This window comes from Salvia splendens, chromosome 14 (assembly GCF_004379255.2).
Source record: "Salvia splendens isolate huo1 chromosome 14, SspV2, whole genome shotgun sequence".
Taxonomy (NCBI): Eukaryota; Viridiplantae; Streptophyta; class Magnoliopsida; order Lamiales; family Lamiaceae; genus Salvia; species Salvia splendens.
Genome location: NC_056045.1, coordinates 27,098,128 through 27,124,562, shown reverse-complemented (window position 1 = coordinate 27,124,562; position 26,435 = coordinate 27,098,128). Strand labels below are relative to the sequence as shown.

The 26,435-nt window shown below is 40.3% G+C and overlaps 3 protein-coding genes and 1 pseudogene across 4 annotated transcripts; 2 read left to right on the top strand and 2 right to left on the bottom strand.

Annotated features, from left to right (window-relative positions):
• Positions 1-136: 136 nt before the first annotated feature.
• Positions 137-9,379, top strand: LOC121763805 (ribonuclease J-like). Of its 2 annotated transcripts, XM_042159891.1 has the most exons (17): positions 137-429; positions 825-1,053; positions 1,423-1,546; positions 2,280-2,336; positions 2,553-2,744; positions 2,853-2,930; positions 3,418-3,600; positions 3,701-3,781; positions 4,316-4,381; positions 4,459-4,551; positions 6,654-6,779; positions 7,247-7,360; positions 7,592-7,687; positions 7,803-7,900; positions 7,969-8,411; positions 8,524-8,963; positions 9,077-9,379. In XM_042159891.1, exons 1-17 carry the CDS (start codon positions 321-323, stop codon positions 9,173-9,175), a joined length of 2,628 nt encoding a protein of 875 aa, XP_042015825.1. In that variant the 5' UTR covers positions 137-320; the 3' UTR covers positions 9,176-9,379. The 2 variants fall into 2 exon arrangements, with proteins under 2 accessions (XP_042015825.1, XP_042015826.1); XM_042159892.1 differs by lacking the exon at positions 137-429 and having other exon boundaries at positions 913-1,053; positions 1,423-1,532.
• LOC121763807 lies at positions 5,154-6,013 on the top strand (annotated as a pseudogene).
• A 1,454-nt stretch (positions 9,380-10,833) lies between the features above and the next one.
• Positions 10,834-16,294, bottom strand: LOC121763806 (conserved oligomeric Golgi complex subunit 2-like). The gene is made up of 12 exons (XM_042159893.1): positions 15,682-16,294; positions 14,646-14,852; positions 14,070-14,406; positions 13,614-13,775; positions 13,428-13,527; positions 13,129-13,332; positions 12,924-13,032; positions 12,442-12,642; positions 12,135-12,239; positions 11,849-11,974; positions 11,313-11,447; positions 10,834-11,235 (listed from the first exon to the last, which is right to left on the bottom strand). Exons 1-12 carry the CDS (start codon positions 16,141-16,143, stop codon positions 11,122-11,124), a joined length of 2,262 nt encoding a protein of 753 aa, XP_042015827.1. The 5' UTR covers positions 16,144-16,294; the 3' UTR covers positions 10,834-11,121.
• A 446-nt stretch (positions 16,295-16,740) lies between these two features.
• LOC121764437 lies at positions 16,741-17,181 on the bottom strand. The gene has a single exon (XM_042160453.1). The coding sequence runs from the start codon at positions 17,179-17,181 to the stop codon at positions 16,741-16,743; it is 441 nt and encodes a 146-aa protein (XP_042016387.1).
• Positions 17,182-26,435: the final 9,254 nt, after the last annotated feature.

Sequence of the window (26,435 nt, the reverse complement as noted above, 5' to 3'; positions counted from 1 at the left end):
TAGACAAATATCATATTTTAGTTAGACAAAAGTCGCATTTTGGTTAAACGAAAGTCGTGTTTGAAGGTAGATGATGTCGCGCCGCTTCTAAAATCTAATCTCTCTGGCTTTTTCTTTTTTGTTGATAAGCAAAAGATATTTTTTGGCCACCATAGGCCATAGCAAAGTGAAGTGAGCAATCCGCCTTAAACCCTGCGACACATTCATTTCGCGCGCCCACACATTTTCTTCAGGGTTTTGAATTTAAGCTTCAATTTTCGCTTCTCCCGCATCTATGTATAGCATATAGATTATCGTCAAAACTTGTGTTACTGTTAATTATGGCGGCTTTGAGCGCAATTTCGCTATGTCCGAACAAGCTCTTTTGGTGTCAGCCAAAGCCCAGGCGACGCTTCATTACCTGCTGTGTATCCGTCCCTTCAGTAAAAGGTGTGCTTCATACAATTCTATTCTGTTTTGTGTTTTTGTTTTAGCTCTAATCTGTGTCGAGTTCGATAAAAATGTGAACTTTGTTAAAGAAATTCATTTGGGGATAAACTGTAAGTTCAATTTTTTGTTTGGTTGCGCTTGGTCATACTTAATGAGGATGAAGAGGTGGATGTATTTGTATTTATTGTGGCTTGAAAATTCTATCACTATATTGTGTGTTCTTGGACGTGCCATTGATTGATCATTACCTACGGTGCGAACTAGGGATTCAAGCGCGAATGAATGGCTACGACTAACTTATGCTTTGTTCCCTCAGATTTTTACTTTTTAGTTGTACTAATGAGATATCTTGATCCCAAGCAATGCGAGAAGTGTCTCATGTATATGAATTACAGGTACAAGGGGTTCTACGGTACCTAACAGAAGGTATGGAAGAAGAGAAGGAGCTGGAAAGAGTATGGAGGATTCGGTTAAACGCAAGATGGAGCAATTTTATGAAGGCTCAGATGGACCGCCTCTACGTATACTGCCTATTGGTGGCTTAGGAGAAATAGGGATGAATTGCATGCTAGTGGGGAATTACGACCGATATATTCTGATCGATGCTGGTATTATGTTCCCAGAGTAAGTTTTAACTAAACTGGATTTTTTTTTAACTTTCTACACGGCTATACCACGGGGAAGCTGGCATGGACATTCAAATAGTCTATTTCCTTAGACATAGTTGTTCTTGGCGATAGTTTGTATATGTTGTGTATAGAATCTATACGTTGGGGTTTTTCTAAACAACATATTCTTGACTTTGGTCTATCTGATCTCATTAAAAACTAAAACTTTAGTTTATCGCATGACCTTGTGAAGACTATTTTTATTTTAAGTCCAACCGCCAGAAACTCTATAATTTTAGACACATCAATGTCCTTTAGTCGTTTTCTAATCACTACTGTTTTGTCCATTTTTAAATCTTGATAATGCTCTATATGTGCATCTCAGCTACGACGAACTTGGTATCCAGAAGATTATTCCTGATACCACTTTTATAAAAAAATGGAGCCACAAAATTGAAGCTGTAGTTATTACTCACGGGCATGAAGATCACATTGGTGCGTTGCCTTGGGTAAAGTTTCTAATTCTACTTCTTGCAATATATTATGCCATGATTGACATTGTAGACCTGCTAAATATACAGTGCAGGAAAACTTAAAAGTGCAGTCATCTATGAAGTTTTGATGCAAGATGAACTAGCCTAGATAAGCTCTTTTTAAGATGGTGTAGATGTTTGTGTTTTTTCTTTGTTCCTACCACTAAAATAGGATTTATATCTAAAGCTGGTTAACTTTCAATGTTGCTGACTAAGTAGTGAAATGACGTGGTGCATTGGTGATGGTTATATGATACATTTCCTGCCTGAGGAAGTCCTCAAATGCAGTTTTCTCTGAAATCTATAGCTTTCCTTCTATGTAACAAATTGTTTTAACAAGTGTCTACTTTGCCCTTCATTTCTCAAAGTGGGATGGTGTTAGTGTGAATTGATTTTTACATGAGCTTTTTTGTTGATCTTGGGCTCACCAATTATGTCTAGTCCTAGTAAATATATCAAGGGAAAAACTGGTGTATGAACCTTTTTTGAGGCTGCTGGAAATTTATGAAACTGCTAATATTGGGGACACTCAATACTCTGCAACAGTGCAACCTATGAATCTATCTTCATCTTATACTCTGGCATACTCTTACAGAGTAAAAGACTTACGAAGAGTTTCTAAATCCTTAGTAGTTTTGTTATAAGTTCCTGACAATGTTGCTTTTTATTGAATCATGTATTATGGTTTCACTGGTTTTGCCCACTTCAGGTTATTCCAGCTTTGGATTCTCATACACCAATATTTGCTTCTTCCTTCACGATGGAGGTTTGTGATATTTACATTGCGATTCACTTTTACTATCCACGCAATATTGGCATGATTAATGTTGTGATTATGCTAAAGGTTCTTTATTTGTCCTATCATTCTTTCAATCTAGCAGTTCTAATTTCTAAATCTCAATATGCATCCACATAAGGTGTTGGAAGGACCAAAAACTGTTGATACTTATTAATCCCTTGTCCTTTCTTTTTTTTAAAACAGCTTATTAAGAAGCGTCTAAAGGAGTTTGGGATGTTTCTCCCATCTAGACTTAAAGTGTTCAATACACGGAGAAGATTTGTCGCTGGGCCTTTCGAAGTTGAGCCAATAAGAGTGACACATTCTATTCCAGATTGCTGTGGGTTGGTTTTCCGGTGTGCTGATGGTACTATTCTCCACACAGGAGACTGGAAGGTACTTTTCATAATTATATTTTTCCTTTCTTTTAGGATATTTACTTTTGTGGATAATTATTTTTACTTTTTTAGTGTTTTGATAATTGATATTACCAAATAATTTCAGATAGATGAGGCACCATTAGATGGGAATGTTTTTGATCGTGAAGCTCTGGAAGAACTTTCAAAAGAAGGAGTGACTTTGGTGAGCAGTTCAACTTCTTTGTTAGTCTCTGGTCAATAGTAAATCTTATACGGAGTATAAAGTTATGTTTACTGGTTTATAATCATGATTAACCAAAAAGTATAAAGTTCAACTTCTTTGTGCAGAGACTTTGGTGAGCAGTTCAACTTCTTTGTTAGTCTCTGCTCAATAGTAAATCTTATACGGAGTATAAAGTTATGTTTACTGGTTTATAATCATGATTAACCAAAAATGCTGAAGGGTGTCAGATATTGCCCAATTTTCATGTGATCTATTCTTGCACTGCTCATTCATGACCATAACATATTCTTGAATTCTAAGACGATGCAATAAAGTTGGAAAATTTTGAAGACCCTCCAAGTTTATACATTCGTTTATGATTAATAATGCTGCCGATGTTGTATTCTTAAAATAAATACACTATATTCATGAATCATTCTTCAGAAAGGCTCAAATAGCTTTTTTTTTGCTGTGTTTTGCTTTGTAGATGATGAGTGATTCGACAAATGTGCTTTCACCAGGAAGGACACTAAGTGAGACAGTCGTGGCTGATTCATTATTGAGGCATATATCAGCTGCGAAAGGAAGGGTTATCACCACTCAATTTGCCTCGAATATTCATCGGCTTGGCAGTGTAAAAGCTGCAGCTGATCTGACTGGGCGGAAGCTGGTATGCTCCATCTATTTTTCCCAATTTTTTTTCACTCAGAAGTTTACTGTCGAAATTATCTGAGAGAAATTGCAATGGCAATTTGGCATCCATAATTTAGGTATTTGTTGGTATGTCCTTGAGGACTTACCTTGATGCTGCGTGGAAAGATGGAAAGGCACCCATTGATCCTTCAACTCTGGTAATGGTCATACATTTCTCTTGGTTAACGTCTTGCATTTTCTAACTGCACTCGCTACAATTTAGTCTTTTTTCTGACAATCTGTAGTTGCATTGGAACCATGTCCATGTGTTTGTCATAGCGCTCTTGTTAGCTATAAATAGTATTACATACACTCAGAATCTCTCAGACTCCAACAAGTTTGAATGGGAGAGTTGGAAAATAGAAGCCATGAGTTGATGATGGAAAAAATGTGATACATCAATCGAAACAACTTGGAGAATGAGGACTCCACCTTCCAGAGTTCCTCCCAACACCCCACCCTGTGTTGGATGTTAGCCTTTTAAATTTTTTGTGATTTATATCTTAAATAAAATAAACAGCTGCCATATCCTTGCTTTATTTGTACACTGATGGGAATTTGATTTGTAGCTTTCACGTGTATTATCAAATATCAAAGCAGAATGTCAATCATACCTTTGATTATTCCCCTATATTGCACCTGTTATAAGTACTGTACTTTTGTTAATTTTCTAATAAAGTTTTAGTGAACAGGTGAAAGTGGAAGATATTGATGCTTATGCCCCAAAAGACTTGCTAATTGTAACCACTGGTTCTCAAGTAGGCCACTCTAGCCTTTTCTGTTAATGTTTGATTGTAGAATGTCTGGTTTATGAATTAACCTCCAATTCTGTCAGGCAGAACCACGTGCAGCACTGAATCTTGCCTCACATGGAAGTAGCCATTCCCTCAAGTTGAACAAAGACGATTTAATCTTATATTCTGCTAAGGTAAAAGATATTCTGATAGATTTAAGACTAATTGTAAAATTCTTGGTCTTTAGAGATTTTGTCATTCACTGTTGTCATAAATAACATACTCCCTCCGTCCCTCTATAATAGAGGCGTTTCATTTTGAGCACTCGTTTTGAAAAAATTATAATAAATAGCTAAAGTGTAAAAAAAGTAAGTAAAAAAGAGAATAATATAGTTAAGAGTCTTCTCTATATTATTTTTTCTCTTATTTTACATTTTTTCTATTTTAATTATTTATTATCATTTTTTCAAAACGAATGCTCAAAATGAAACGCCTCTACTACAGAGGGACGGAGGGAGTACTATTATCAGAAAGTCTTATGTTTAGATTTTATTGATTACTACGATGTTAAGGTAACTCTGCATATGGCTATATTTGCACTAGAAAATCTCAAAATTCCTCATCATATCATATGATGAGAAAGGAAGCAAAACTATGCTCGTGCAAGATGCTAGAGCTCTGGTTGGTTTTACTTGACTGAATTCATGGAACTCGAAAGCACATCCTCTGAACTTAAAAGTTCCTAAATATCCAAACTTATTTCGTTGAAATTATTTTTTACGACTAAAGGCCCAAATTGGTCCCTAACATTTGGTCATTTTATCTTTTTGGTCCAAAACTTTATCTTTTGGATGTTTTGGTCCTGCACATACGAAAATTTGATCTTTTTGGTCCTAAACTAACAGATCCGTCAAATATTTAACGGTGCCTCCAAATTAATTCCCCATTCCAATTCCCCCAAATCAAATTCCCCCAATTCCAACGATCGGTGCCCTAATTTCGCAGCGATGAGCAGCAGCAACGTGGAGGCCGGCTTCGCGAAGCTGCAAGGCGAGGATTTTGAGTACTTCCAGCGCCGCCGCTTCGCCTTTGAAGTGCTCGACAAAAACGGCTGCTTCGTCGAAGGCGTCCTCCACCTCCCCGGCAACCCGCCGGTGAAGCTCGATTCCAAATATCTTCTGCAAATCGGCGATAAAGAGTTCTACTTCCTGCTTCCCGTCAGGAGCATTCTCGGCGGCCCCATCGGCGGCGCAGCATAATTTGGGGATGCCGCCGCCCGGGGTAGGGCTTGGGAAGAAGGGGAGAGGAAGAGGGGAGTATTATGAGGACGAGTATAATGAGGAGGATGGCGGAGCTGGAGGGGAGGAGGATCGACGCCGGCATTGATGGCTCCGGTGGCGGCGGTTACAGTTACGGCTCCGGTGGGAAAGCCGGTGGGTCAGAGAAATTCGTGTTCTTGTAATAAACGTTAACTTATTGAATTGATATGGTCTATCTATCTACTGAGGCAGAGATGCAATGTCTCTTTACTATATAAGAGCATTCATCAGTCGCAACGGTTCTGTCTGATCTATGTGGTCCTGGGGATTGGATGCCGATGGAGAAACTTCACACAGACAATTTTGTGTTTTAATATATTTGTTTTGTATTTTAAAATGATAATGTCTAATATAATAATTAAAGATATAATTTGAGAGTTAATAATCTTACTTAAAGATGGTAAATGGGTCAAAATCAGACTTAAATATGTTGACCGTTAAATATTTGACGGATCTGTTAGTTTAGGACCAAAATGATCAAATTTTCATATGTGCAGGACCAAAACATCCAAAAGATAAAGTTTTGGACCAAAAAGATAAAATGACCAAATGTTAGGGACCAATTTGGGCCTTTAGTCTATTTTTTACATGTCCTTTAAGACAATTGGAATGTTTCTCAGTTTCTGTTACTGTATGTAAACCGATACCTCATATGTTGAAACTAATCATTTCCGAAACAAGCCTCTTGGTCTTGGAAGCCTAGTTTTGTGGTAAAAATTGGCCAGTGGGTTAATTTGCCTATGGAAGTGCTCCCCGAATTACATCTTACATGCTCCTTATCCTTGCAGTTAGGACTCCAAACTAAATCGTTGTATGTTCTTTGAATTAAAACTTTTCCCATCATTGTTCACAAATGCATCCAGATCTTCCATTTCCGGGGGATTTGTGGGCTCTCTAAGTATTTGTATTCCTAATTCTATAATTGACTCTTTTTTTGAGTAGTTTCATACAGACTGCTTATAACTTCTATATTATAGGTAATCCCAGGCAATGAGACAAGAGTCATGAAAATGATGAATCGTCTTGCAGAAATTGGACCACAAATAGTTATGGGGAAGAATGAACTGCTGCATACATCTGGTCACGCCCATCGTGAAGAACTGGTAAGGCATTTGACTGCTTTAGAAAATCCTTGTAATGTGCTACTTCACGCAGTGATGATGTAAGGTTGGGTTCTATATGCCGAACCTTCAAAGTTCAGAAGCAATCATTCAGCTCACAGATCTTATTGTGTTCGCTGCATACAATTTCTTCTTACCATCACTGACGGTTTTAGCTTTAGATTGTTCTAATGATTAAAATATTTAAAAGTGTGCCTTTTACCTTGGTGTGAATGCTGAAGGGGGTTTATTCATTCCCATCCATCATGTTTTGCACATTTCCAAGTGGATCTTTTACCGCACACATTATTAATGACGTTCACTTAAATAGCCTACTAATCTCTCTGGCATTTGTAGATACTGCTATTTCCTTGACATAATTTGTAAATGATGCTGTTATCACTTTTCATGTCCTCATAATTAGCTGGTTGGATTCATATAATGAAGTTTTACTGTATTCTTTTTGAAAGGATGAAGTACTAAAAATTGTTAAGCCTCAACACTTTCTGCCGATTCATGGAGAGCTCTTGTTCTTGAAAGAGCATGAGTTGCTGGGAAGATCAACTGGGGTTCGGCATACTACTGTAAGTAATTAATTTCAGTTTAAATTCTAATCTGGCTTCCATTTAATTTGATATTTCCTGTAAGTTTCATTCTTAATCTTGATTAAGACACTAGTTACGGAGGTCCATCTCTCATGTTTGCTTGTCCAATTGGCCATCTCCAACAGATGTTTTGCTAAAATGGAATAGTGGAACACTGAATTCTTGCATCATCACATGGCGTTAATTATGTAACTCCCCTTTCGATTTCAGGTTATAAAGAATGGGGAGATGCTAGGGGTGTCACATCTGAGAAATAGAAGAGTTCTATCAAATGGGTTCATTGCCCTTGGTAAAGAGAATCTTCAGGTTACGGGAACTCCTCGTCTGTACTACTCTCTTTCGTATATATATATCTAGATGAGGGCACATCACAACCTGTAAATGGCTAATAAATATCCTACTTATTGTATTTGAACACCAGTTGATGTACAGCGATGGTGACAAAGCATTTGGCACAGCAACTGAACTATGTATCGATGAGAGAATGAGAATTGCATCAGATGGCATTATAGTTGTCAGGTATGTCTCCTGCTTATACTGGCCTTTACTTTTTGAATGCATGATTACAGCCTTGTCTATCAATGCAGCATGGAAATTATGCGTCCAGATGGTTCGGCTGAGAAGACATTAAAAGGGAAAATTAGAATTACAACGCGATGCTTATGGCTAGATAAAGGGAAGCTTTTGGATGCACTTCATAAGGCTGCACATGCTGCTCTGTCGAGCTGCCCAGTGAGTTGCCCTCTGGCTCATATGGAAAGAATAGTGTCGGAAGTTTTGAGAAAAATGGTGAGGAAGTACAGTAGCAAAAGACCGGAAGTGATAGCAATTGCAATTGAGAATCCAGTTGGAGTGGTTGCTGATGAAATCAACGAAAAACTATCTGGAAAGTCCCATATCAATCCTGAGTTCTTAGCATCGCGAAAAGCAATCGATCGACACGAGAAGAGAAAACAACCAATTGCTAGGCGAGAGGAAGATTTCAATGACTTTGCATTTGAAAAAAGTACATCAGTGCAAGAATTAGAAGGTTAGTTTACTAAGACGACTGCGATTTTGCTGGTTGTTTGTCATCACATAACATTTATATCTGTTTGAAGTTTTATCTGTGCATTTCTTAAGATTTAATTGCTAATTTGCAGATCAGGATTTTGATGAGGTTCGAGGTGAAATAGCTACTTCAAATTCTCGATTGCCAGATAGAGCACCAAAAACCGACGACTCAGACAACTTTTGGAAGCCATTTGTATCCTCATCAGCTCCAGTTCAAGCTGAACCTAATGGCGAATTGCTTCCAGCAGCAGAAGTCAAAGAAAAAGGCAAAGACGAACGTAGTGAAGTTGACCCTGGCTTGCCAGACCAGCGTGCTAAATCATCTAAGACTGTGAAAAGGAATAAGTGGAGACCCGAAGAGATCAAGAAGCTGATTAAAGTGCGCGGGGAGCTTCATATTCGATTCCAAGTTCAGAAAGGACGGATGGCTCTCTGGGAAGAGATATCGTCAAATTTGTTGGCAGTTGGAGTCAGTAGAAGCCCCGGACAATGTAAATCTCTCTGGACATCCCTTGTTCAAAAATACGAGGTTCGTTTCCTAGTTTACGCATACGTACTTCTCTTACTTCCTAGATAGATGTCTCATGTATCCTATGTTTCTGTGACTAATTTCGACTCTCACATCTGATCTGTTTCGAACAGGAAAGCAAGACCGATAAACAAAACCAGTCGAGCTGGCCGTATTTTCAAGATATAGACAACATTTTATCAAGCTTGGAAACAAGTGGTAGTTCCAAATGATTCTGCCTGGCTCATGGGAAATTGGTATCAACAAGATTTATTCAAGAATTCATGTAAATCTAGAATTTGAAGTTTCAAAAATAGTGTTACCCGTTTGAAGTTTTGGCGGGAAAAATATGTTGAAATAACCAATTTTGTAGCCTAGCAATTTTAGTTAAAGCTGTTGCATGAATGTATAAGATAATTTAGTTAGAAGATTCAGTCTGTCCTCTCCCTCTCAATGTATATACTACCCTACGTGAAGGCATTTTTTCATCACGAGATTTAAGAAAGTGGTACCAAATTAAATAAAGATAAAATTAATAGTAGATAACTAAAGAAAATAACAAATCATCTCAAAAATACGAATTGAGGGAGTATCGTTCAAAAATCTCTTTTTTCATCATGAAGAAATACAGTTTCTCCCTTTCACATTCTAAACTCTTCAATCCTCTCTGTTTTCTTCTTCAAACCTCAATCCTATTTCTTCATCGATCGCGAAATTGTTCGTGCAATCGATTTTTGTAAATTTCTTCATGCATTGAAATGAAAAGAGACGAGGATTCAAGAGTCAATTTTTGGGAAGACGTCATCGGTCCATTCTACGTCCACGATGGCGATTCACCTGGTTTAATACTCGTTTCCGATCTTCTGATCGGTGCAAATTACGACGATTGGAGCCGCTGTATGCTCACGGCTCTCACCGCGAAGAACAAGCTATGTTTTATCGACGGATCCACCCCAAAACCAGATACGCTCGATCCTACTTACAACTATTGGATACGGTGCAACAACATGGCGGTTTCCTGGATCGGTCGATCCAGAGATACGATCGAGTTTGATCCACCTCGAATCCGCCGCTCAGATACGGAAGGATCTCCATTGACGCTTCTCACTCAGTAACGCGGCAGCTTGCATTTACCGATTAAAGCGACAGCTCGCGAGTTTAAAGCAAGGATCCATGGATGTACATTCGTACCACAACAAATTCCGAGCATGTTGGGGTGAATTGCTGGAATTTCAGCAGCAAGAGTGTGTTATCCAGTTTCTGATGGAGCTCAACGACTCCTATTCCGAGCTACGTTCTAAGCTCATTTTTGAGGAATCAGAGCCTCTACCACCTCTAAAGCAAGGTTTTCTCCTTAGTGCTTCAAGAGGAAAAACAACTCCGTATTCAAAGCTGTTCCATCGTGGAAAAGGGGCAAACCAGAGTGAAATTGATGGAAAAGAAATCTTACATGATTGTAGTGAGGAATTACTCCGCATATGAAGGAATTGGAATGGGAAACTGGATTCAGAGTAGACCTTTTGTTGTAGGAGGCCACAGATTTAGATTACATCTCTATCCTGAAGGTAAGGACATAGCCTAGTGTCGTTACTCAAGTGATTTACAAACGAGATATAGAGGCTATTGCTAGTTCAAATTTCCAGGTTCGGGTAGTAGTCGTGAGTGCAGAATCCAAAGAACCAGCTATTTCCTGGAACCTGAGGTTACAAAGCAACACTTCAAATTTCAACCTTCACAAAGCCTCACATCAAGTACAGGAAATTATATAAATTGTCATACATACCTCAATGAGAAATAAACTCCAGTATTCCATCTGGTTTATAAATATAAATGTAAAAATAAAACAACCAACCATAAACATGCAATAAACAAGTGTGATGCTCATAGATGGTAATCACATCAGATATGTAGAATATCATTTCCCAATAGATGTATATTTGTTGTATCGAAAACAAACTTGACAGCAATACCATTCAAGAAAAGACTGATTCCATCGGTCATTCAGTTTTATACATATAAGAATGCTAAAAACACACAGAATGACCTCAGAAGATGAAGTAAATTACCCTACACAATAAAAATGGCTCAATATAAGGACAACAAAAACAGTATATCTTGGCCGCTGTGGTTCACACTTCCTCTTCTTCTAGCATAAGTCCAGTTTTGTCGAAATTCTGCACTAGAAGCTTATGGTGTTTTGCCTCTCCGAAGGGGCAACACACTGCCACAAGGAACGATATGCCGGTATAGAAGTAGCATCAACCCCGAGCAAAGCAAGGTTACGCCCATACTCCTGAATATCAAATAAAACTCCTAAGAGTGACCCAAATAGTGCCAGGCTTACGGTTTCCACAGAGAGTTATATATCACCTGAATATCAAGAAATAACTGCATGCATATCTTGTCTGTATCAGATATGTTATTGTCTGAGACATCTGAACTTGCTCCAGCTCGTCTTTGGGCGCCCAAACGTATTTTCTGAAGTGATGACTCGGTTTTCCTGGCCTGTCAATTGAATATCAGGTTGTAGGTGATCTCCCCGATAATAAAACAGAAACCGCAGATTTACTTGATGCCTAGAACTTTTGAGTGCAGCTACAACTACCTTCTTAATAGTACAAGTACAATAAATCCTATACACTGACCTTGTGTTAATTCTTCTATTGTAGGTTTTAAAAGAGATCTAAATATCCCTCATAATTGTTCAAGTTGGTTAAATTCAAACCTATTATGACAAAAGAAATGTAGCTTTTATGTTAGTGCTTTTTCCATGAGGTTCGCATAATATGATACTATCATTGAACACCTAAGAAAGAGCTAGGAATAGGAAAACTAACTTTGAGAAGAGCTCAAAAATATGGAAAATCAGATCCAGGAGAAAAAGTTCTCCGGATGGTTTCACTTACCACACTAACAAGGTCAGAAGCTAATTCGTAATATCGACGAGTGATCTCAGAAGCAGTGCCCTGTAAGAGTTCCTCCCTGTGCTCTGTGGTCAAATATGTAGCAGCCTGCTCCCCTTCCAGAAAAAGCTGCAAAAAACATGACATAGAACAGACTAGTTTCTCAAATCAGTGGTTTCAGGGTCAACAGGTAATACGAGTATGTACATGTGAAAACAATACTACTAACAAGTCAATTGCTCCCAGTAATTAAGAAGAGTAAAGTTTCATGAGCCAAAGCACTCTATACCTTTAAAGGGCGCAATACCCCAGATACATAGGGTGAATGCCTAACAGGAAGAGGTTTGTTCGTCATCCTAAATGTTGCAGTTATTCCTTTGAGTTGTCGCAAATCCTACACAATATTGAAACATACATCAGGGTGGTTCCGGTGAAGAGAATTTTTCATCTCACATCAACCACAATATCCACAAATAATGTTAGGAAAAATCAATCTGCTGGAAAAATTCGCGAAAAGGTTATATTTCTAGCAGCATCATTACATTCTAATACTATCTTTTAGGAATTGAAATGAAATTGGAAAAAAGATCACTAACCTCCACAGACCTCTCAACAAGAGCTTCTACAATTGAATTGATTACAGGAGTTTGAAGAACTTTTAGGGAATCACTACCCTGTAAAATACTCTGCTTCACAAGATCAAGTACTTCAGCGGAACAAGACTTGAGAAGCCCTAGTACATGGTCAAGATAATCACTGCGAACTTCCTCCACAAGATTATTCAAATCATGAATTATCTGCAACATAAAACTTATTTTGTCAGGCAAAGAGTAGCTACAGAACTTCATGACAAGTAGCACAATATCCTTATTATATTTGACAGGAAGGTAAATCGAATAAGTGCTTCTTTAGGAGGCAGTTAGTTACCCATTTCAGGTCTTACAGGACATAGCAATCTACCTGCCATAGAGCATATGGCATCCTCAACTTGGTAGGTAAACAAAGGCTAAATACGAAGGGGGGGGGGGAGGCAGCAAGAAAATCAATTTGCAGAGATATCATCAGGTGAGATACATACGTAGAGGAAATCATCTGGGGAAGCAGATGTTGCCCATTCAGATCCAGAAGTGGCAGCTGCATTACCATCTTTTCGAGCACTAAGCCCAGCTGACAACCAATTGGAGTATCTGCACCATAAACAATTAGATCTCACACAAAAACTTTAGTTCAGGTTGAAATACTAATGCTCAAGTTTATTAATCAAAACTATAGAGAACGCTGACCTTGAAAGAAGTTGCAAAAATAAGCGCAGAAACTTGTCAGAACAAGAAAGCAGGAGAACATCATCTCTCCAACATGATCTCAAGCAATCCATAAGAGAGATACTTTGCTTCAATACCAAGCTTTGAGAGTTTTCCAGGTTCGGGGACGGCACAAGTGTAGTAGTCGTGAGTGCAGAATCCAAAGAACCAGCTATTTCCTGGAACCTGAGGTTACAAAGCAACAGTTCAAATTTCAACCTTCCCAAGATTTTTAAGGCCTCACATTAAGTACAGGAAATTATATAAATTGTCATACATACCTCAGTGAGAAATAAACTCCAGTATTCCATTGCTTCGTGAACTCTATATAGACTGGCTCTTCACGGAGTTTGGCAACAGCAGACCTAGAGGGACAGTGACCTTGAAAAATACCAAAGGGCATGAGCATAAAGTGTAACACGGGTAAAAATCACGAGCATATAGAATGTTAAAAACCCATCAACCACCTTCAAGATATTCCAAGAAACTTAGGCTTGACTTATAGTTTTTCAAAAACTCTGTTGGCCTTCCGGGAGAGAAAGCCCCAGGTTTCCCTTTTTGGATGGCTGATAAGACCTCTTTGATTATAGAATTTGCCAGAAAGCTAAAAACATGAAGACCTGAATTTTCTGCAAAAATTGTATACTGACACAATCAGCACAGTGCTAAGCAACTTATAATACTGTTGATACATCAAAACATGAAAAGATGCAAGTCCATACCGCATGCACACACTCACAGGTCCAGAAATAAATGCAAAAAATGAAAAATAAAAATACAAAGCAAAACAAAACAAATCAACTCAGAAATCCTCAATTTTACAATGTGATACTAGCAACAACTAGTATGTCATTGTAACATGATACTTTCAGGAGAACAGAATTGGAGAATTGTAGTATTTTTTGACTGAAAAACAAGAGCACCTGTAGAAGATATCTCCAACAGAAATTTACAGTCATCTTCAATATGTTGCTTGATCCTTTCATAGTCTTGCTCAAGATCATCTCCAGTGAACCCACCAACAGTTCCAGATGACCTATGAGGGATAACTTTTTTTATGAATGGTGCTACAATGGTTGAGCGAAAAATTTCTTCAGCACTATTGGTATTATCAGTAGCAGCATATGCACGTAAACAATTGTAGATAACACTTGCATCCTTGTGCTCCAGCCCATCTATGAAACAGTGCCCCAAGCTTGTATCTAGCAACAAGCTAGCATTCTGAATCCTCTTCACCATGTTCTCTATGAAGGGCATGTTCTGTACTGCCATCACAGACAGAATCAGAATCAGTATTACAGGTCTCTATATGTAAAATACAATTTTTCAACAGTCGAGAGTCAAATTACTAGAGTCAATAAGTTGTTGAACAAAAATCCACAATGATAAAAGTCCAGTATAGTTTTATCAAAACATGGAAAAATTCTTTAGGGCATTTCTCATAATTTTATAATGAAGAGAAGGATGTAAGCCTCGGTACAAGATGGAGCAAGATAGACCTGTGCATGAGTAATATAAAACTTTAGGCGGTTCATTTCACTAGCAATTCTCTCCAGGAGCATGCTTTGTGTTTCACGGAGGTTGGTTCCGTTTTCTGCATGTTGTAAGGAAATACCATTGCTTATTTGACCCTTCTCAGCAGAGTTGATGTTACTGCCTGGCCAATCAGCTGGAACAGTTGGCAGTTCCTTTATCAATTTTTCAACCTGGCAGCAGACATTATAAGATTTCATCACACATAAACAATATAAGAAATTAAGAACCAATATGTAAGACAGCAGAAGCCTCATGTAAATTGAAAAACTTCTTTACTAGAGTTGCAACTATCTTCAACGTCGAGCTCCCTTAGTTATCTGGTGCTTATTAGTCTAACTCATATTCGTCCAATTTCAAAATAGGAATTCCTTTACACACCATATATCCCCATTCATTGCACCTTACACGAAAATACAAACCATATAGCCCGCACAATTGATTTACAGATCAGTCGTCAAAGGCCGACTCTTGTAATTGGGTGGTGAAGAAAAGAAGTACTCTAACACTTTGTGTGTGATCCGACATGATAGTAGTGCATCCATTTCAAACAAACTTTCCAAACAAGATATTTCTAATGCAACCTCCAGCGCCATTCGTCCCCCATATTCATGACCCTCACCACAAATACCATTAGCAAAGTGGTTTGTTCCTCAGAGTTAAGGCTAGCAGTGTATAATAGCTATGATTTGATACGATTTACTTGGGCAAAATCAATGTCCATACAGATATTGCTACATTACACGCCAAATAAAGACACGCACATTCACATTTCATCAAACACTATCAAATCAATTTGAACTCCTAAATTACAAAACACTGCAAAGGAACAAAATCAATGTCCACAGAGATATTGCTACATTTTTCACACCAAATAAAGACATGCAGTACACATTCACATTTCATCAAACATTATCCAATCAATTTGATTTCCTAAACTACAAAATTTAAAGGAACAACTTCATGATCTAGAAATTTGAATCCAATCGAAACCAGCCGTACCTTAGAAACGACATGAAATGTGTCGAGCAGCAACTCCAAGACCTCCCGCGCCTCGTTGGCCTGAGCGCGCTGCTTGAGCCGGCTCTGCAGCGCCGCCAAGGAGCTGTCGACGGATCCGCGGAAGGACAAGATCTTCTCCTTGATCTCGAGGAGCGGAGCACGCATACGCACTACGACGCCGTCCACGTCGACGAGCTTGGTGCTGAGGCTGACGAAATCGGCATAGTCGCGGTTGATGAGCTCGACGAGCTCGTGCTTGAGAGCGCCGAGGTGAGATCGGAGCTCCGAGCGGAGCGTGTCGAAGGGCACGAAAGTGCGGAGATCGGAGATGTACGACTCCGGATCGAATTCCGGGTCGGAGAACTTGGAGGGGTTCAGCCATAGCGGGTGGGCGTCGTCGATTGGATCGCCGAACAAATCAGTGGCGGATCTGGGCAGTGGAGAGTGCAGATCGGTCGCCATTGGAGAAATGTGATGATGCTCGAGCAAACTGCGCTTTTTGAAAGAGGGGTTTTACGTGTGCGGCTGATTGCTCTTCGTCGTTGATTTGAAATGCGATTTTCAGTTACTGCACCATCTTCACCGTCGTGATGTCTAGCTTAGTCGCGAAGTTATTAAATCGTTTACCAACATGTGCTCGAAAACCCAAAGTCGATAGTCTATTTTAGTAGTCGTAGCTTAAAATATTATACTGTACTTAAGGATGAGAAAAAAATCTAAAATTGAATATCCGAACCGAACTAAATTAAAATTTTCAAAATTTGGTTCGATTTTTCGGTTTTTCAATTCGGTTCGATTTCAAAAATATAAAAATTTTGATTTTTCGATTCGGGCAAAAGAAGTAAAACCAATAAATCGAATTATATTATAAATATAATATATATATAGGATAGTGATCAAGATATAACTACTCTTAAGGGTATAACTAGAGAACAAATCTCAGCCACACATTTTAAAGGAATAAATATTATTTATTTTAATTATAGAAAATATGCTGAGGGTATTTTAGGAAATTACATTATGAATTTAAACATGCGTCTTACATGCTATCAAATTCATTCAAATCTGCGAATTCGGATCATCCAGCAGCTCCGCCAGCTCCTTCTCCCCCTCCTCGAACAGCGAGTGCCTCAGATCTGGATATTTATCATCATCGTCGTCGCCGCCGCCGTAGAATTCTCGTATAGTTTCACATCCGCCGCTGATGTCTTTGCAGCAGCTGGCCGCGGAGTTGCTGCTGTAGAGGACGATCGCCTTGCTCGGATCATTGTCGTCGATTTCGTCACCAGATTCGTGGTGGTGGTGGTGGAAAATGTGGTTGATCTTGGTGGTGATGGTGGCGATGGAGAAGCTCTTCTTCTTGGAGAGAAGAGTGAGCGATGTGAGCATGAGGAGCGCTCTCATGGCGTCGGTTTTGCTTCTGACGGCTATGCATTTGGCTCTGGTCATGCAACTCACCATTGATATCAGCTGCTTCAACCTCGAACTTTTTTCCTTCATGGTTAATTACTCTGTGATCTCAACACTGACTTGCTAAAGGAGTGGTCACTATATATTGTTTTGTGTATGTAGTGAATTTCTTATGTAGAAGTTTAAGATAGAGCATTTGTTTTTATCTATGTATTAATGTCACAACTTTTTGTTGTTTCGATTTTGAAATATCTTTGTATTGTCTTTTATTGCTTGCCACTACCATGGTTTGAGCATTTTGTATCTTGCCAAAAATTAGGCGAACAATTATGTACACAATCAAATTCAGATTTCCAATTAAAATATACTAATTGTAATTATCTCAACACATCACTCTTAGCATGATTTAATTCACTCTTGTTTACAAAACACATCACTCTTATTCTGATTTTACTTCACTCTTGTTTACAAAACACATCACTGTTATTTTGATTTTACTTCACTCTTGTTTACAAAACACATCACTGTTATTCTAATTTTACTTCACTCTTGTTTACAAAACACATCACTCTTATTCTGATTTTACTTCACTCTTGTTTACAAAACACGTCACTCTTATTCTGATTTTACTTCACTCTTGTTTACAAAACACGTCACTGTTATTCTGATTTTACTTCACTCTTGTTTACAAAACGCACCACTGTTATTCTGATTTTACTTCACTCTTGTTTACAAAACACATCACTCTTATTCTGATTTTACTTCACTCTTGTTTACAAAACACATCACTCTTATTCTGATTTTACTTCACTCTTGTTTACAAAACGCATCACTGTTATTCTTATTTTACTTCACTCTTGTTTACAAAACACATCACTCTTATTCTGATTTTACTTCACTTTTGTTTACAAAACACATCACTCTTATTCTGATTTTACTTCACTCTTGTTTACAAAACACATCACTCTTATTCTAACAAAATACATTACTATTACTGTTGTTAAGTGAATTGGAAATTAAAACTCATGATTTCCTCGGTGATAGTTGGATAAGTGAACTGGAAATTAGTAGTAGTACAACTGATTAAATTTGAATTGATAAGTTTGCTCAAATTTTGAGATGGTGGTTCATCATACATCATGAGTTGCTATCAACTGATATAGTCTTCGCCCAACTCTCTCTCTCAATCACGCACACAGATAGGGAAGATCCCCCATTCACCATGGCTTCCCTCGCTTCCACGCTCTTCTTCTCCACTCCCTCCCCACCTCCTCTGCCCCCTCCATCAGCTCCACCACCTGTTTCTCCACCTCCTCCGTCGACAGGATCCCCTCCTCATCCTCCACCGCCCTCACCGCCACCTCCATGTACTCCACGAACACCACCCTGTTGAAGTGATGCTCCGCGTACATCGGCCACGCCGCCATCTGCTCCACAAACTTCACCACCATCCCCCTCCCCCATCCGCTCCACGAACCCCGCCGGCAGCAGCTCCTCCAAATCCGGCTCCGGCGGCTTCAGATACCGCTTGCTCCTCCGTCGGCGACGACCTCACCACCCATAAAAACCTCTCTCGCTCCTCTACAGCCCCACCGCCACCTCCCTCAACGAGAAGAAGAGAGTAGAGAAGAGAAGAAAATAGAAGAGCGGGAGAAATGATTTTCAGGAATGAGCGACTAATTAGAGTTTAACCCTAATTTTATTTGTGCAATGACCATTATACCCCCGCCTTGTTATTATGAAGTAAATTAGTGATAGGGGAACTAATTTCTCCTTTAAATTCAAAAATTACATGTATTAATAATAGCCATTGATTTTCTTGATCTTGTGGCTATGATTTGTTCTCTAGTTATTTGGTTAAGGGGTGTTTGCCATAGATCACTACCCTATAAATATATATATTTATTATTTTACTATAGTTAATATAATATGTACTATCTCCGTCCCATAAAAATATATGCATTTTCCATTTTCGTCCGTCCCACAAAAATATGTGCATTTCATTTTTGAAAAATTATATCAATTTAATAATATAGTTCATACCATCCACTAACACTACTTTAACTATCATTTTCCTCCTCTCTTTTACTTTACCATACCATTCTCCTCTCTCTCTCCTACTGTACCAGTTTTATCTTAATTCTCGTGTCATACTCATTGCCCATATTTTTATGGGACGGAGGGAGTATTATATATATGTGTGTTAATTTTATATTTAATATATATCCTATATATTCTATTAATTTTATATTATATATATATATATATATATAATATTGGGGTAATGTATAGCGGATTTTTTTTCGATTTTTCGGTTTTAGGTTTTTCGATTTTTCAAAATTTCATATAATTTCGGTTTAGTTGGTTTTTGAAGTTCGATTTTTGGTTTTTTGGGTTCGGTTCGGTTTGGATTTTGAACTAAATTCAGTTTTTCGGGTTCGTTTTTGTTTGGGAAAAAAGCTGAATAGAAACCCGAACGGCGAACGCTCGGCCCTAACTGTACTAGCTTTAATTGACTAATTACTGTATGATAATTACTCCACTTTTTTTCAAAATATTGAAGTAGTGGAATTTTCTTAGTTATAAAAATTGTAATAGTAAATCATCTTAATTTTTTTTACAAACATGGAGTATATAAATAAAGAGAAATTCGAAGAAACATGCTTAAAATCAAAACAAAGAGAAAACTTGTCCTAAATCTATTTAGAACGGAAATATTATAAAGGTATTTGAACTTTAGAGTAAATATTAATGGTAGTTAAAATGGGAAAATTCGTCAAATGCACCATTAATATTTACTCCCCTCATATAGTATCTATTAAGATACATAAACACAAAAAAATTCCAATTCCGTGTGGGGTTGGAGGGCGACCGATTTAACCATCGTCCTATAAGGCCATCCACAGTGGGGCGGACGATAGCGTGCCCGATGCCTTCCTATTAAGATACATAAACACAAAAAAATTTCAATTCCGTGTGGGGTTGGAGGGCGACCGATTTAACTATCGTCCTATAAGGCCATCCACAGTGGGGCGGACGATAGCGCGTCCGATGCATCGGGCGCGCTATCGTCTGCCACTGTGGCTCCGCGGACGACGGACGATGCGTCGTCCGCGCCCTACGCTTATTCCGCGGACGAAGCGCGGACGATAGGGCATCGTCCGCCCACTGTGGGCGCCGCGGACAATGCGCGGACAATGCAACGCGTTTTTATTTATTTTTTAAATTCAAAATTTGTCTATTTAAACCTCGATTGTCATTCTATTTTTCATACGAACATTTCTCGCATCTCTCATTTCTCTCATCTCTCACGTTTCTCCATCTCTCACAAACCAAAATGAACCACGACGACGACCGGAGTTCCTCGGAGGACTGTAGTCCGACCTTGACTCAAGCCTTAAATGCAGTTGTGCATGACGCAATGGCGGAATGCTTAGCCATAATGCAACGCGAGGCGGCGGCGGCGGCGGAGCAGATCCCCATGCCTATTCGACGTCGGACGTTTGTCCGACGCGACCACGCCGCAGCTCACGAACGTCTACATATAGACTATTTTGCCGAGCAACCACTGTGGGACCCGACTGTTTTCCGCCGCCGTTTTAGAATGCCTCGTTACCTTTTTCTCAGCATTGTCCAGACGTTACAGTCACGTGAAGAATACTTCCAGTATCGGGAAGATGGCATCGGCAGACCCGGACTTACGCCATTGCAAAAGTGCACAGTTGCACTCCGTCAGTTGGCCTACGGCACCAACGCTGACATGTTCGATGAGTACCTCCACGTCGGGGATACAACAGGCCGCGAGTGCCTGAAGAGATTTTGTAGGGGAGTTGTGGAGGCCTACAGCGACACATATTTGAGAAAGCCGACATCAACGACATCGCTGACCATCAGCTCTGGATCTGGCATGCTTACTTCGGTGTATCCGGGTCGAACAACGACATCAACGTCCTCAACTCATCCACCCTCTTCACCGAGCGATGCAACGGCAACGACCCGGCCATCGAGTTCACCGCCAACAGGTGCCAATACCACATGGGGTACTACTTGGCCGATGGCATATACCCAAGGTGGCCTATTTTTCTGAAGACGATCAGCTGCCCAATCGGTGAGAAGAGAGTTTTATTTGCGCAAAAGCAGGAGGGGCCGCGGAAGGATGTGGATCGGGCATTTGGTGTGCTTCAAGCACGGTGGGCAATAGTGAAAGGGTCGGGCCGTCTCTGGTTCAAGGAAGTCCTCGCCGATGTAAGAGCATCACCGATTGGACCGATGACGAAAGTGCATCTAGCTCCTCCAGCACGGCGATCGAGCCCCCCGCTCGAGGATGACCGACGGGCTTCAATGAGGTTCTATCTAGACAAGCCTCAATGCGCAACCAACACGACCATGCGCAGCTCATGAACGACATGGTTGAAGAAGTGTGGGCCCGTAACTGCCGTCGCTGAGTTTGCGTATTTTTTTATAATCCATATTGTAATTGTTGGTAGATTGTGATGGCTCAAGCACCAAGTTCGGCAAGCTCGCCAAGCTCGGCAAGTTCGGCAAGCTCGCCAAGCTCGGTAAGTTCGGCAAGCTCGTCAAGCTCGGCAAGTTCGGCAAGCTCGTCAAGATCGGCAAGCTCGTCAAGCTCGTCAAGCTCGGCAGCTCGGCAGCTCGGCTGTTATGACAACTCGTTTCCGGCAGCCGTTAAATCTGTTTGTTAGTCAAGTTTTAATCCTAGCCGTAGGATTGAAACTAGCCGTTAGTTTTAGTTTCTGTTAAATAGCTTTTTTCAGTAGTTAGTTTTACATACTGTAGCTCATTCTCTCGCTTTCGTTTTTCTCATTCCAGTGAATAAAATTTCCTTTACAATTTCATTCCAATCTTCAACCGATTGTTCTTGCTACTCAAATCGTTCCTCAATTGTTTACAAATTGGCGCCGTCTGTGGGAATCGGGAGGCGCGATTGATTTCTGATTTGTTCTTTCGGTGGTGAGATTGGAGGGTGTTATGGCTTCTAGGTTTGAGGCCGAGAAATTCACGGGTAGGAATGATTTCGGCTTATGGCGGATGAAAATGCGGGCTATGCTGATTCATCAAGGCCTTGCTTCGGCGTTGGAGGCGGGCGGAAAGGAGGACAAGTCGGAGAAAGGGGAGAAGATGGATCTTGACGAAAAGGAGATCCTTAAACGAGCTGAGATCGAGGCGAAAGCTCATAGTGCAATTGTGCTATGCCTCGGGGATAAAGTTCTTCGAGAGGTTGCAAAAGAAAAGACTGCAGCCGGAATAATCGCGAAGCTTGAAGACTTGTACATGGCTAAGTCCTTGGCCAATAGGCTGCTCATGAAGCAGCGGTTATACTCCTATCGATTCTTGGATGATAAAGGGATATTGGAGCAACTTGAAGACTTCAATAAGGCGGTCGATGATCTTGAAAATATCGACGCCTCGATAGGGGATGAAGATAAGGCAATATTACTTTTGAATGCTCTGCCGAAGTCATTTGATCAGCTACGAGATGCCATATTGTATGGCCGAGAGGGTACTATCACCCTTGTTGAAGTTCAGTCGGCCATAAGAGCAAAAGAAATTCAGAAGTCAGGCTCTAAGAATCCAGAGGCTATGGCTGAGAGCTTAAATGTCAAGAAGTTCAAGGGAGTCAAGAGGTTTCAGAAGCCGAGCCAAGAAAATCAGAAAACTCCATCAAATAATCAAAAGGAAACCCGCTCATGTCATTGGTGCAAGAAGCCGGGTCACCTCAAAAAGGATTGCTTCGCATGGAAAAGAAGGCAAGCAAATGGTGGTGGAAACCGTGTTCCATCCACTGACTGTGTTGAGGAAACTGATGTGCCAGAAATTCTGAATGTGATGGAGGGTGGTCTGGGAGGATCTTGGATCATGGACTCGGGGTGTAGTCTGCATATGAGTCCGAATCTTGGCTGGTTTGAGGAGATCCAAGAGATGACTGGATCGGTTATATTGGGCAACAACCAGGTTTGTACCATCCAAGGTATAGGCAAGATCAGGCTGAGAATGCAAGATGGATCTGTGAAGATTATAAGTGAAGTGAGATATATACCTGATATCAAGAGGAATCTCATTTCACTTGGGCTTCTTGAACGCAAGGGATATACATTCTGCTCTACTGGGGGAAAAATGACAGTTTCCAAGGATCAAAGAGTGGTGATGGAAGCTGAAAGGAGGGGAAGCTTGTACTATCTACTGGCTAGTGTTGAGATCCCTACTGCACAGGCAAATATTGTGAAGGCTGATGACTTCAAAATCTGGCATATGCGGCTTGCTCATGCAGCTGAGGGAAGCATTAAGGAGCTGGCCAAGAAGGGGATTATACAAAGTTCTGGGCAGATGGACACTACTCCATGTGAGGAATGCATTTTGGGTAAGTCCAAGAAACAGCCCTATCCCAAAGGCAAGCACACTTCCACATCCACTCTTGATTATGCCCATAGTGACTTGTGGGGTCCTGCATCTGTGGTGTCAGTAGGTGGAGGGAAGTATTATATGAGTATCATAGATGACTACTCTAGAAAAATGTGGATATACATTTTGAGAGAGAAATCAGAGGCTTTTAGTAAGTTCAAGCAATGGTGCCTGGAAGTGGAGAAGGAGAAGTCAGTGGTTCTTAAATGTTTGAGGACTGATAACGGCTTGGAGTATCTCTCCAAAGAGTTTGATAACTTTTGTAAGGAGAGGGGAATTAAAAGGCACCGGACTGTACCTCTGAATCCTCAGCAGAATGGCATAGCAGAAAGGGCAAATAGAACCATATTAGAGAGGGTGAGGTGTATGCTCCTCTCATCTGGACTTGAGAAGAAGTTTTGGGCTGAGGCTGCATCCACGGCTGTGAAACTTATCAACAAATGTCCCTCATCAAGTATAGAGGGAGACACACCTGATTTTAGATGGTATGGCAGCCATGGAGATTACACCACATTGAGAGTGTTTGGCTGCAAGGCATATGCTCATCTCAAACAAGGGAAGTTGGATGCTCGGGCTATTAGGTGTGTGATGTTGGGATATCAACCTGGGGTGAAGGGATATCGTTTGTGGTGTGTAGAGCCAGGGAATCACAAGATTGTGATTAGTAGAGATGTTGTATTCTCTGAAACTGAAATGCCTTTTCTGGATAAGAACAAAGTGATAGTTGAGAAGCCTGATTCTGTGACTGATTCTGTTGATAAAGCTGACTTTGAGGTGGAGCATGGGAGGCATGAGAAACATGGGGAGAGTGAAGAAGTCACTGAGCCTCAGAGTGCTCAGAATGAGACACAAACACAGCCTCAAGATAATCTGGAAAACTACCAGCTGGCTAGGGATCGAGTCAGAAGAAAGATCAAGCTGCCATCAAGATTTGATGATTCTGAGATGCTATTTTATGCACTATGTGTGGCTGAAGATGTTGAGTATATAGAGCCATCCTCATATAAGGAAGCAATGGAGAGCAAAGAATGGGAAAAGTGGATGAAAGCAATGGTGGATGAAATTGATTCTCTACTGAAAAATGGCACTTGGATATTGGTTGAGAAACCTGATGGAAGGAAGGTTATCAGCTGTAAATGGATATTCAAAAAGAAGCTGGAAGGTGCTGAGGGTGATCAGATCAGATTTAAAGCCCGGTTAGTGGCTAGAGGATTCACTCAAGAGCATGGAGTTGATTTCAATGAGGTCTTCTCACCGGTTGTAAAGCATTCTTCCATTCGAATGTTGCTGGCTTTGGTTGCTAAGTTGGATCTGGAATTGGAGCAGCTTGATGTGAAAACGGCCTTCTTACATGGAGGACTAGAGGAAACAATCTACATGGCCCAGCCTGAGGGCTTCATCAAACCAGGGAATGAAAATAAAGTATGCTTGCTGAAAAGAAGTATATATGGTTTGAAGCAGGCTAGTAGACAGTGGAATAAGACTTTTGATGATTATATGATCAAGATTGGTTTTCAGAGATCAAGTTATGACTCCTGTGTATATGTCAGAAAAAGGGGCATACATCCTACATATCTTCTACTTTATGTAGATGACATGCTTGTTGCTGGAGCTAGCAGGAAGGCAGTGCAAGAAGTGAAGGATGAACTCAATGCTGCGTTTGAAATGAAAGACCTCGGGCCAGCAAGGAGAATCTTAGGCATGAACATTATCAGAGATAGAGCTAAAAGGCAATTATGGCTCACACAATCTGATTATATATCAAAGTTGCTGAGAAGGTTCAAGGTGGAGAATATGAAGGCAGTGGCTACTCCACTAGCAATGCACTTCAAGCTCAAGGCTGATCAGAGGCCCAACAGTGAGGCTGAGTCCAGAGAAATGATGAAGATACCCTATGCTAATATAGTAGGGAGCATTATGTATGCTATGATCAGCACCAGAGCAGATATAGCACAAGCCACAAGTGTTGTCAGCCGGTTTATGGCAAATCATGGAAGAGAACATTGGATTGCTCTCAAATGGTTGATGAGGTATCTAAGGGGTGCTGGGGATGTAGGCATTCTATATGGAGTGAATGATGGAGGTGGAGCTGATGCTATTGTGGGATATTGTGACTCGGACTTTGCTGGTAACTTAGACAACAGAAAGTCTCAGTCGGCATACATATTCACAATGTTTGGGTCTGCTATTAGCTGGAAATCAAGTCTCCAAAGTGTGGTGGCACTTTCCACAACGGAAGCAGAATTTATCTCACTTGCTGCTGCAATCAAAGAGAGTTTCTGGTTGAAAGGAATGTTGTCTGATCTTGGGATTGAGCAAGGGGCGATAGCAGTTGGCTGTGACAATAATAGTGCCCTATTTCTGGCCAAGCATCAAGCTTATCACGAGAGATCAAAGCACATTGACGTGCGGTATCACTTCATCAGGGAGGAGATTGAAAGAGGCAATGTGAAAGTCTTCAAAGTTCATACTTCAGAGAACCCGGCAGACATGTTAACTAAACCATTGCCTAAAGAAAAGTTTCTGCTATGTTTGAAACTAGTGGGACTGGAAAGGAAGAGTTTGGTTGGTGATTGAGCAATCAAGGTGGAGTTTGTTGGTAGATTGTGATGGCTCAAGCACCAAGTTCGGCAAGCTCGCCAAGCTCGGCAAGTTCGGCAAGCTCGCCAAGCTCGGCAAGTTCGGCAAGCTCGTCAAGCTCGGCAAGTTCGGCAAGCTCGTCAAGATCGGCAAGCTCGTCAAGCTCGTCAAGCTCGGCAGCTCGGCAGCTCGGCTGTTATGACAACTCGTTTCCGGCAGCCGTTAAATCTGTTTGTTAGTCAAGTTTTAATCCTAGCCGTAGGATTGAAACTAGCCGTTAGTTTTAGTTTCTGTTAAATAGCTTTTTTCAGTAGTTAGTTTTACATACTGTAGCTCATTCTCTC

Coding starts and splice junctions, on each gene's coding strand:
- LOC121763805 (XM_042159891.1), top strand. CDS start 321: ATGGCGGCTTTGAGCGCAATTTCGCTATGTCCGAACAAGCTCTTTTGG. Junction 430..824: donor ATCCGTCCCTTCAGTAAAAG/GTGTGCTTCATA, acceptor TATGAATTACAG/GTACAAGGGGTTCTACGGTA. Junction 1,547..2,279: donor ACATTGGTGCGTTGCCTTGG/GTAAAGTTTCTA, acceptor TGCCCACTTCAG/GTTATTCCAGCTTTGGATTC.
- LOC121763806 (XM_042159893.1), bottom strand. CDS start 16,143: ATGGCGACCGATCTGCACTCTCCACTGCCCAGATCCGCCACTGATTTG. Junction 12,240..12,441: donor TTGTTGAGAGGTCTGTGGAG/GTTAGTGATCTT, acceptor AATATTGTGTAG/GATTTGCGACAACTCAAAGG. Junction 11,975..12,134: donor GGGTATTGCGCCCTTTAAAG/GTATAGAGTGCT, acceptor TGTTTTTTGCAG/CTTTTTCTGGAAGGGGAGCA.
- LOC121764437 (XM_042160453.1), bottom strand. CDS start 17,181: ATGAAGGAAAAAAGTTCGAGGTTGAAGCAGCTGATATCAATGGTGAGT.